General features: G+C 40.4%; 1 protein-coding gene across 4 annotated transcripts in view; it reads right to left on the reverse strand.

Moving 5' to 3' along the window:
• Positions 1 to 12631, reverse strand: part of trim33 (tripartite motif containing 33) — a 182514-nt gene that overhangs the window by 115473 nt on the left and 54410 nt on the right. For all 4 annotated transcript variants that reach the window (XM_078546786.1, XM_078546787.1, XM_078546789.1 and 1 more), the window contains exon 2: positions 1160 to 1278. In XM_078546786.1, coding sequence (XP_078402912.1) covers positions 1160 to 1278 — 119 coding nt within the window. The remainder of the gene's footprint in view (positions 1 to 1159; positions 1279 to 12631) is intronic.

Raw genomic sequence — 12631 nt, forward strand, 5'->3', positions numbered from 1 at the left:
TACCCACTAAGACCCGCCTGCTGGAATTTTTATTCCAAAATACCTCCACCTGTCAATCTCCTTTATTCAACAGCATCTCTAGCTTGATGCCAAATTTTCCCTGTGCTTCTGTGAAGCACCTTCGGTTGTTATTTATGATTGAACGGTGTTTTGACAGGTTCAGCCATTAAGTTCTGTTGGCTTTACTCTTAGCTGGGTACAGTATTTTCCCAAAGGATGAGATTTAACAGGAGGTGGAGAGAGGAATAAAGTACAATCTACAATAGCTGTTCTATTCCTCCAGAATGCATTGTGTTTTTAAAATTCAGCCACGAAACTAACCAAAAGCATGTGAAAAAGAAAAAAAAAGACTTACATTTATATAGCACCTTTCACGATAGAGGACATGACAAAACACTTCACAGGCAATGAAGTACTTTAAGTGTAACCACTGCTGTAATGTCAGAAATATGGCAGCCAATTTGCACACAGCAAGCTCCCACAAACAGCAATGTGATAACAGCCAGCTAATCAACATCACTTAAAATCAGAGTGAGGGCCAAATTTTGACCAGGGCACCGGGGAGAATCCTTGTTTTCTTCTCCAAAGTACCTGGGGATCTTATGTCCAGCTGAGCACGCAGACAGGTTTGTTGGTTTAAAGTCAGCACCCACGACAATGCAGCATGGAGAGTGTGCTACACTGAGTGTCAGCCTAGATTTTGCACTTAAGCTTCTGGAGTTTGAATTGAACCCATAACCTTCTGCATCAGAGGAGAGCACTATCAACTGAGCCATGGATTGCATATGTGGTACGACATCATGGACTGAATCATAACATAAGCCAATTCTATAGGGTCAGTATCGTTGCTAAGGCCATAAGCAGTTGCTTGGAATGAGACTCTGGCCATTTGATCAATCTGTCCTTAATTCTGCAGTGAACTGCCTTCATAATTACAAAACTTTTAAATTCTTTATCCGTAACCTAACCCCAAAAAGTCCACCTTTTAAAACCTCCCCTTCAAAAGTCATCTTAATTTTTTTTAAAAAACACATTTTTTCTGATTTAGTAGCTGGATAGAAAATGCTCGGATTTGGCTATCATCTTAAACACTATTTATCCATGATGTGTCTGGGATTTCAACCTAATTTTAAAAACACCAGGAATAGACAAGTCGTACCTGACATGACTTTTCATCAGAATTGTTTGTTCCTTCCGTGGAATCCTTCACAAAGTAGTTATCGACCAAGTCTATCTGTCTGCATTCTTGACGGCACACCGGGCACCGGATCACACCCACTGGGGGGGGAATAAAAGAATTGAAACTTTAACCTCAAGGCAGACCCATTTTGGCTAAAATGTACTAAAATGAAAATCCAGGCAATGGATTTCACCAGTGCAAAGATAGCAGCCTGCTGCTACTGGTTAAGTTTACACATTTAAAAAAAAATTGCTACATTGAGTTTTGATTTACATTACTGCATTGGAGTTTTCCTCAACATAAGATTTCAACCAGAAGTATGATTTGACAAAAATGTAGATAAAGCCAGCAGAACATTAAAAAAGTATTTAGCATTTTTAAAAACATTGCCTCATCAAGTCATTACAGTACATCATTTTTTACCCCCAGAGCACAGCAACTTACATAGGTAACTCAACAAAAGATAAAGCCAGCACAGGATAAGCCATTTACCATATTAACTATGCACTTGTTAGTTCTTCCACATTGAGGAAGGACCAAGTCCAGCAAAGATGTTTGCGGAGATCTGTGTAACAATGTAATTAATCTCTCTCAAACAAATTGTTCCCACATCACACTGCCTTGTGCCTTTCTACTCAAAGGGATTTCCAAATTCAGTCCTTAAGAAAGGGTGTTTGCAAAAATGGGTTTGGGTGCAAGCTGTTCTTTGGCCATGTCTTTCTACTCATCATGAATCAGTGGCAGGAAAGGTCTGCTTCCACAGTGACAGTTGTTGCATGCTACTATTTAGGCTTGCTGCGAAGGGAGAATGATTTGAAGACATCACAGTTTGTCACTGCCTTCATCACCGAACCTCTGCCTTCATCACCAGCCTTTGTTCCATTTTGCACTCTATACAGGCACAAGCCCCATTTCTCTTCCCAGCTCTGGAAGCAAATGGCAAAGCATCAAACACATTCATAGCATTACATACCAACACTGTTTCCAATTTCCCCAAAATTGCAATAGTGTATTGCAATTAGGATTAGTAGAACCAAATTGAGGGATTGGAAACAAAAAAAACCCCATTGTGACTTCAAAATGTGCAGAAAGGAAGTTAGTTTTGTTTCAGACCATTAATGCTGTCGCTGAGTGGGTAATGGCAATTGCAGGCATTGGTGTATTAAGAGCCTATTCCAGGTTCGGCTATAAATGTAAAGACTGGAAATTTTAGTTCTGACACAAATAACCAGTTAGCAGTCTACTTTATAATAAAAGTGACCAACAGTCTACTTTATAATAAAAGTGACCAAGCTCAGTTAACTTATACCACATCTTTGGTTGAAGAGGGGGAAAATTTTAATAGCTTAAAATTTCCTCAATGCAGCCTGTGCCTGCATATTCATTGTTGGTCACATCATTAACCAGTAAATAAGTGGGTTGATTTAGGGAGCCGTTTTATGATTATTCTGCTTTATCTCTTCTAATTTGCAATCTTCCACTGAACCCATTCTGGAACTCAGCACAAATTTTTGCAGAGCCTTATGTGGGAAGTGAATGGTAGAAAGTTTCTGTAAAGACCTGACAACTTAAATAATCCTTTATTATGATGTGCATCCAATTCCTTGATCAAAATTGGAAGCCAGTCTATCTCTGAACCTTTGCGACAAATCACTAGCAAGTGTGCGAGCATAATCTCCAACCATTTCATAGTCAGCTGCATTTGTAAACATCTGCACTTTGATCCCAGATTGCCCAAATATGCACAATGTAAAACTGCCAGTGAAATCACACCGAATTTTTCAAATGCAGACTAACAGAGCAAAAACCTGATATGACAGTTGTGATTTTTTGAGAATGTGTAAATAGCAGAAAATCACAGCTGTTCCCAGTAAGGAAGAGAAAAAAAAGATAGTGGCATAGCAAGAGTGAAATGGCAGACAGAATAATCTAACAGTTAATTTATTCTTTGATGGAATGTGAGCATGTTATGGCCCCCAGCTGAGGTTACTACTGGACAAGCCTGATCCCAGGGTGGAACCCAGCTTGATAGATCCAAACTTTTATTTGCTTGTTTAGATACGTGGCGAGGTGTTATTGAACAGAGTCACCGGGAGTCAGCTAATGAACTTTTAACACAAGCAGGAAACATCTATTAAGCAAGAAAAGATTAACTATATTGCAATACTCCTTCACCTATACCTTTACAGATACATAAAAATTTGTAAGGATAACACAAGCTACAAAAGTTCTCTTATACTCTAATGTTCACAGTAAGTACACAGTCCATGTAAAGCACTAGGTGACCTGCAGTCAGGCATACAACATTCCAAAACCAAGTGACAGATGTCACCCAAACAGATGTTATAGATCTCTCATCAACTCCCCCCAGTCACAGCATGAGCCAACCGGTCTCACTGAACTCCATCTTTCACACGAAGGTTTCCAAACTCCACTCTCCAAGAACTCACCTTGGAATCTTCTCCCAAACCGACGCTTTCTCTCAAATGCCTTCCGCAGGGGTTCACCTCCAGGGTTCCAAACTCTCCTTCCAATGTTCCTCTCCCCGGGTCACCACGTGTTTAAGCTTTCCTCCACGCACACACACACTCACTGACTCAGCAGTCAACAGTACACCACTGCTTCATATGCCCATAGCAAAGTTACAGACCTTCAGTTGTCTCTCTGGATCTTCTGGCTTCTCACAAATCTTCATCTCTTTAAGCTTTTCTTTGCTCCTCAGTCTTAACTTCACTTAACAGGACCTTTTCCAGATTCCTGTCATTCCTTTAACCTGGTCTGCTTGGGGCTTTCTCCTGTTCCACTCCCTGGGTCCTTGGAGACTCTCTTCTTTAGCTTCGGACTTGCTATCTGTCCCTTTTGGTCCAGTCTCTCTGTGGTAGCTACTTTCAATCAACTTTAGCTTGGGGCTGGCATTCTGCCCCTTCTACCTGGCAGCTGTCTTCAAAATTGAACTCAAAAACTGATGTTTCTAATTTCTTCTGTGTATGTCTGTGGGAGGGACAGACCTGCCTCTCTGGACCCCTGTTGCGAGGCAATTTTTTTGTTTCAATTTTCCTAAACCACTACACCACTTGATGATACAGCTCTCCACTTCAAGGGTCACAAAACTCTTTAAAAACGTAGGCATCTTTTAAAAAATGAAACTAAAACTCAGGTTTCATCCTTTTAACGCACAAATGCAGAAATACAAATTAAACTTAAAGTTAAAGATATACCTTATCTCCAACACCTCCAAATACACAAACTATTTCTTAACATGGTACATCATTATTTAATAGAAACTGATATAATGCATAACTTAAATAGCTCTGCCATTCAAAATGATAACTGGTCTTCAGCCTCAACTCCACTTTCCCAACCACTCCCCATAACCCTCAATTTCCTGAGACCTCAAAAATGGTGCTAACAGCCTTAAATATATTCTACAATGGAACGTTCGAGTCCTACCCACATCCCTCGTTACAGAATTCGCCAGGACACTGATCCCAGCCTGGTTTAGGTGAAGTCCATCCAACGGAACAGCTTCCTCTTTCCAGAGTAATGTGCCAGTTCCTCATGAATCAAAACCCCTCGTTCCTACACCACTCTGAGCCATGATTAGTTCTCCAATCAACTTGACTCTGTATCAATAGGTGTAGGGTTCAGGTAACAATCCAGAGATTACCAACTTTTGAGGCTCAGCGTTTTAATTTGGATCCTAACTCCTTAAACATTCTCAGATCATTTCTAGCTTCACCTATGATTTTGGTTGCTAATAGGAGCATGACAACTGTATCCTCCCCCTCCAAGTGTCTCTCCAGTTGCAAGATGTCCTTAACTGTGGCTACGGTCAGTTTGTTCATCCACCCTGCAGTCCTTGTTCTCATCCACTGGTATCAAGTACCTCATCCCTGTTGGCAAAAGTCAAGGCTGAGGCTCCTCCATCACTACATGCTGAATCCCCATACCTGCCTGACTCACAAATCACACCCTCCTGTCTCTGGGTGTTAACCAACTCTAATGTTCCAGTTAACCGAAGAGGATGTGACTGCCTCTGGAAACAAACTGTCCAGTTATCTCGCCTCCATCGGTTGCCCTGCAACATCAGCAACTCTGAGCTGAAGCTGCTCAAGCTCCAGACATATATCGCAGATATGTTTTTTGGGACTGCATGCATTCCCATGTTGCAGTTGCAGCACATCACCAGCTCTGCCATGTCTGTCTAACCTTGTTTATCAGAATTTGAACAGCACAGGAGGAGGTCATTCAGCCCATCGTGTCTGCACCAGCTCTCCAAATGAGCATTATGACCTTGTGCCATTGCCTTTTCCCCATACCCCTGCACAGTTTCTATTCAAATCATCTAATGCCCTTCTGAATAATTCGATTGAACCTGCCTCTACCACACTTCTAGACAGTGCATTCCAGACCACTCGTCATGTGATGATGATTTTCTCACGTCATATTTGCTTCTTTTGCAAATCACTTTAAATCTGTGCCCTTTTGTTCTTTATCCTTTTACAAGTGGCATCAGCTTCTCCCTATCTACTCTGTGCAGCCCCCTCATGATTTTGAACATCTCTATCAAACCTCCAATCTATCCTCATAGCTGAAGTTTCTCATCCCTGGAACCATTCTCGTAAACTTCTTCTGCACTCTCTCCAATGTGTTCTCATCCTTCCTATGGTGTGATGCCCATAACTGTACACAATACTCCAGCTGAGATCTAACGGGTGTCTTATATAAATTCAGCATAACCTCCCTGCTCTTGTACTCTATGCCCCTATTAAAGCAGCACAGGATACTATATGCTTTATTAACTGCTCTCTCCACCTTCAATGATCTATGCACATATACACCCAGGTCTTTCTGTTCCTGCACCCCCTTCAATATTTCACCCCTTATTTTATATTGTCTGTCCATGTTCTTCCTACCAAAATGTATCACCTCACACTTCTCTGCATTGAACTTCATCTGCCACCTATCTGCCCACTCCACCAACTTGTCTATGCCCTTTTGAAGTTCCACATCGTCCTCCTCGCAATTCACAACACTCCCAAGCTTCGTATCATCCGCAAACTTAGAAATTGTCCCATGCAGACCAAGATCTAGATCATCGTTATATATCAGGGAAAGCAAGAGTCCCCATACCTACCCCTGGGGAACTCCACGACAAACATTCCTCCAGCCAGAAAAATATCCATCGACCATTACACTCTGCTCCCCATTTTTCCAGCCAATTTTGTATCCGCGTTGCTACTATCATTTTATTCCATGAGCAATAACTTTTCTCAAGTCTGTTGTGAGGCATTGTATCAAATACCTTTTCGAAGTCCATGTACACCACATCAACAGCATTACCCTCATTGACCTTTTCCTGTTACCTCTTCAAAAAACTCCAGCAAGTTAGGGGAAATAGTGTTTAATTTTCAAAATCCATGCTGGCTCTTCCTTATCAACCCATATTTTTCCATGTGACTACTAATTCTATCCCAAATAATTGTTTCTAGAATCTTGCCCATCACGGAAGTTAAACTGACTGGTCTGTAATTGCTGGGCTTATCCTTACAACCTTTTTTGAACAAGGATGTAGTGTTTGCAATTCTCCAGTCCTCTGGCACCACTGCTGAGTCTAGAGAAGACTGGAAGATTATGGCCAGTGCCCCTGAAATTTCTACACTCACTTCCTTCAATGTTCTTGGATGCATCACATCCAGTCCTGGTGTCTTGTCAACCGATATGTCTATTCAACACTTCCTCCTTATCAATTTTGAACCCTTCTAGTTTCCTTGTCTGTCACCATGGCCTGGGTAACATCTACCTCCTTGGTAAAGACAGATGCAAAGTATTCATTTAATGCCACGGCCCCTTCGTCCATGTGTAGTCCCTAATTGGCCCTACTCCTCTTACCATTCATATGCCTATAGAAGACTTTGGGATTCCCCTTTATGCTGCCTTCCAGTCTTTTCTCATAATCCCTTTTTGCTTCTCTAATATGCCTTTTCACCTCCCCCCTGAACCTTTTGTTCTCTTAGTTCTCAGTTGTATTTTCTACCTTTGATCAGTTAACTAGTTACTAATTAGTAACAGCAAGTTAGTCTCCTATAATAATAAAAACAAAAAGCTAAAAGCTACTGCGGATGCTGGAAATCCAAAACAAAAACAGAATTACCTGGAAAAACTCAGCAGGTCTGGCAGCATCGGCGGAGAAGAAATCAGTTAACGTTTCGAGCCTTCATGGCCCTCCGAAGGGCCATGAAGGCTCGAAACGTTAACTGATTTCTTCTCCGCCGATGCTGCCAGACCTGCTGAGTTTTTCCAAGTTAGTCTCCTAGCTTGGAGGCGGAAGATGATTCACCAGCTACAGGGTGTAAAACAAAGGTTAAAAGCAGAACCTTTCTGCTCTGCACCAAATTCCCAATACACACACTGCTCATGAAGCACTGATGCCAGACCACACTGTGCTTCCCCACTCTCAAGTTGGATGAAATATCTCAAATTGGCAGGCTTTAACTTTTTTTTAAAAAAAGCACAATAAATCCTCACTTTAAGTTGCCCCACTTAACACTGTTTTGTTTTAATGCCATTTGTTCATTTTCACTTGTACATCATTTGCACTCTGGCCCTACTTCCAGCCACACTGCACTCTGGGCCAGATGCTGCCATATTTTGATGATGGATCCGCCGCCGTCACCAGAGGCCAAGCCTACAGGCAGAGAGCAAGTCCTGAGATGCAGGAACTTAAAGTCATGATTTTAAGGAACGCAACCGCAACCTTTTAAGTGAGATCTTACTGTACACCAGTGACAATATCCTTTTATACACATGAAAACTGATTTGTCCTGTACAGTAACACCTGAAGCTATGCCAGAGAAATTATGAATGCTGCACAAGCAGCATTTTTACTAATTGCAATTGTATCATCTTAAACATGACTAAGAAAGTGGAGGATTAGAAAAGCCAACACACAAGGTCTGGAGCAAATTCAAATGTTGGGGAAACCCACACTAACATGTTTGCAAACTTGGAATTAAGTGCAATGCATGTCAAACCAGTATAAACAAGTGAAGAGGGCACTCAGTAAAGCCCATACCTCCGCCATGTCGTGTTAACTCAATGCAATTATTAACAATTATGCAGGTGAGAAGCATCAAGGGAATGCTCAAGAATTCACCGAAAGGAAAGCATTCGCACATTTGCCAGTCCCAAGCAAGGGGCCTTTGTGTCAAAATAGTGGTAACTCTTCACTGGTTTCTGTGGCTGTAAAGATATTGCTAGGTAAAGAAAAAAGAGATAGTGAATCATCTTGTGTTTGTATTGAAATCTTTCCAACTTTTTTGCCTGGTGTAATAGTTCATTTTTCTTGTTTAATAAATATTTTATTCTGTGTTAAAATTTCCATCAGCAGACTCCTGTGAATTTGTTCAGTAACTTCCTCCATGGTTGCTAAAAAGTCAGGATCCATCAAGCCAGGCTTCACTCTGGGATCTGACTTGGCCAGTATTATCAGCTGGGATCCTAACAGCGTGACGACAGCAAAAACGATTTTCAATTATACAAATCTGACTAAACAGGTGGAGTAGTCAAACAAACATTGTGGTGGTAAAGCAGATGGTACACTGGATGATTAAAAAAATCTTAGTGTGCTTCAGGCAACTTGGCTTCACGCAAAACAAAGCTTCCAAATAGTCTCAGTAAGATTTACAAAACAGCATGTCAAGAAGCAACAGCAGTACAAACAACACCATCTAAATATGCCCACATATTTAAAAAATTCCACACAGTGGCTCCCAAGTCCTGACAGATTATATTGATTTATTATTTGTAGAACAGACAGTAAAATCAAACCAAAAGAATATTTTGAGTCAAACTTTTCAATTTATTAACAATCAGGTGGCACCAATGGAATACCAAAAAATGCAACGACAGCTCTGAGAAAATAAAAATACAGCAGAGAACAGATGGGAAGACTAACTTGTTCACAAAAAGCTAGCTGGCAAACGTGCTCACTGCTCATCCAGAAAGGGATTCAAGGAAGAATGGAATTTAAGATAATATGTAGGTTATATAATTAAATTCACCAAGGATTGGATTTATTAACTGTCTTGTATTAATGGCTTGCGGTTTTGAATTTTTGCACAGCTGGATACATTCTCCCCAGTTACCCTGTTAAACCTATTCATAGTTTTCAAGACCTGGATGAGGCCACCTTTAAGTCTTCTCTTTAGGTTAAAAAGCCCCAACCTGTTCAATCTTTTCTGATAGCTGTATTCAGTTCAGGTACCATCCTTGTAAAAAAGTTTTCTGCACTTCCTCCAGTGCTCGCCTACATCCTTTTTCTAGTATGGAGAACAGAACTGTACACAGCACCGATCAGTGCCCCATTCAAGTTGAACATGGCTTCACTATTTTTGAATTCTATACCTCTAGAAATAAATCCCACTTTTTTTTAAAGCAATCTTGTTTCACTGAACTGCGACAATGCTTTTGATGATTTATCAGCTTGTATTCCTAGATCCCTTTGTTTCTCTACCCCATTCAGTTCATTTACTGAAGTGCAAGTGATGTTTCTGTATTTCCTGTCAAGTACGTTGGCTCACATTTATCCATAAAGTCATTTTACCACAGAACTATCCAGTCGGCATGTTTCCTAATGTATTTTGTTTAATGTTGCATTCTTCCACAGTATTAGCTATACACCGCAGTTTGGTTATCTACAAATTTTGATATTGGGTAACTTGTTCCCAACTCCAAATCTTACTGTAAACTATGATCAGTGGCCCTAGCACTTATTCTTGTGGAACAACACTTCTTACCTTCCCCCAATCTGAGGCACTATGCTCACCTGTACTTTCTGCTTTCCATTTCTTGGCCAATTGGCCACCCAGTTATTTGTCCCCACTCCACCTTTGTCAGGAGCCCACCCACGTGGTGCCTTCCAAAAACCTACATATAGAATATTTATCATCCTCATCCACTCTCCATTATCTCATCAAGAGTTCTCTCAGGTTAGTTATGCATGACAATCTTTCAGGGTCCATTCTGCTAAACGCCAACAAGTAAACCCATATATAGTATTTCTCAATGAGTTTTATTTCCCCTCCGATAGTAAAACTCTGTTTCTGTCCTCACTTTCAATAAGTGTGTTTTTGACCAGTACAAGAGGTGATCAAAACCTACCATTCTTTCAAGGACATAATCCTGGTTCGAAATCTGAAAGCAGAGCAGAAAAAGAACAAAAGAAAAATGGCACTTTCTACTGCATTAAAACATGTCTTCCAAAGTCATTTAAGCACTTAGCGATTTTCACTGCCTGCTCACATTTTTAAAATCACAAATGGCAGAGAATCACATGCATAAAAAAATGCACATGTGCATTTTAATAGCTGAATGACACTGAAGAAACAGCTATTTTCAATTAAAACAAATGTTTCTTCATCTACTTTAGAAGAGTATAATTTTGGCAGAGCTTTTCACCAGCTTCTTTGGCTTACATCCAGACATTATCTATCCTCGAATTTCTGTAAAACTCCGATAAGGAACCTCACACCAGGTTACTTTAAAAAAAAAATCTTGTGGTATCAGTATAAGTTTGAAACCCAGGATTAGGAATTGGCTCCAATCATGCAGTCAAAAGTCGTAGTTAACAGATGTAATTTAACTTGGAGACCTGTTACTCGTGCACCATGTCACCAAGGGATTGGTCCTAGGTTTGCTACTCTTCACAGGAGACAAATTTGCCAGGTTGTCAGCATTCACTGTCATCACCTGAGTCTAACAACAACTTCAGAATTTAGCGCAAATGCAGGTTAATGCAGAAATCCTAAAGTTGTGATATGATGTGTCAATCACTATGCCACACAAGCTGCACTGAAGACATTTACTCAGTCCACCTCCCCAACACCATCAGGGAGGGCAATCTGCGAATCTGGTGCAAACTTTCCCTTTTCTGCTGTCATATTGGTTAGAAATCTCATCAAAGTTAAACCTCATTGGAAAAGGTTTAACTTGAGTTTTTAAATGGCAATCGGAGTAATAAATACTGCCTTTGAAATGCAGAATGTTGTTAAATGACTCCATGATGATTTATTAAACTAGGTTTTTAAAAATAATTTTTAAAGTTTTAAAAGCTTTTGATAATTGTTATGATCCCAGCTGAGGTTACCACTGGACAAGCCTGATCTCAGACTGGAAGCCATCTTGATAGATCCTAACATTTACTTTGTTTGTTTAGAAATGTGGAGAAGCGCTACTGAACTGTCACGGAGTCAGCTGATGAACTTTTAACAAAAGAATAAAACATTTATTCAGCAAGAAAAGATTAACTATTACAAGGCTCCTTCACCCACAGATATATCTTTACAGATATATACAGATTTGTAAGGATAACACAAGTTACAAAAGCTATCTTATACTTTAATGTACACAGTCCATGTATCAATAGGCACCACACTCTGAAACCAAGTGACAGTTGCTTTGTTCTGGATGGTGTCAAGCTACTTAAGTGTTGTGGGAGCTGGACTCATCCAGGCAAGTGGGGAGTATTCCATCGCACTCCTGACTTGTGCCTTGTAGGTGGTGGACAGGTTTTGGGGAGTCACGAGGCGAGTTACTCATCACAGGATTCCTAGCCTCTGACCTACTCTTATAACCACAGTATTTATATGGCTAGTCAAGTTCAGTTTTTGGTCAATGGTAATCCCCTCAGGATGGGATGCGAGTATACATGTGAGGTGGCAAAAAAATGTAATTAACCACAAATCTGTCCACCCATCATGGCGTAGAATAGGCTTGATGGAGCAGCTGGCCTTTTGTCTGTCATTTTGAAATATATGTACGCCCACTGTGCACTAGAATGTAATGACCAGTTCCCCAGAGCTCTAAAAGTCACTTTTTTATTTTTGCCACCAATTTGGTGAAGACAGAAATGCACTACAACATCAAGACCTGTGCAAGATTCAGATCCTTTATAAACAATAATGATTTTAAGAAGTTGGTTATTATGTTGCACGGATGTATAACTTAGACTGACTAGAAGTTGTCGCCCAAGTGCCATGTCAAGCAACGGAAGCAATCATGGTCTTCCAAACGTATAGATCATAGCAATGCTGGATGATTGCATTGTTGGGTGCGCTGCTAAAGCCAGTCTTTAATGTTATCTAGCTGCTTCCTTTTTGTTGTTTCTTTGCTCTTCTTTCTTTAACCGTTCCAGTGGTGATAAGGCACTCCAATCCTTTGTCATTTTTTGATATTATTTGAAAGAATGCTTGTTCTTCCGGCCTAATTCCATACTTCTTAGTTCTTTTCTCCACCCAGTTTACCTTTGGGATCCTTCTTAAGCACATATCAATGCTGTGGATTTTCTTTCCTTCCTCTTTCTCAACACTCCAAGCTCCACATCCATAATTCAATACTGACCAGATCTAACTATCAAGAAGCTATTAGTGTATATAATATTATTGGAAAATA

Source organism: Cetorhinus maximus, chromosome 8 (genome assembly GCF_964194155.1).
Source record: "Cetorhinus maximus chromosome 8, sCetMax3.hap1.1, whole genome shotgun sequence".
NCBI classification, from domain to species: domain Eukaryota; kingdom Metazoa; phylum Chordata; class Chondrichthyes; order Lamniformes; family Cetorhinidae; genus Cetorhinus; species Cetorhinus maximus.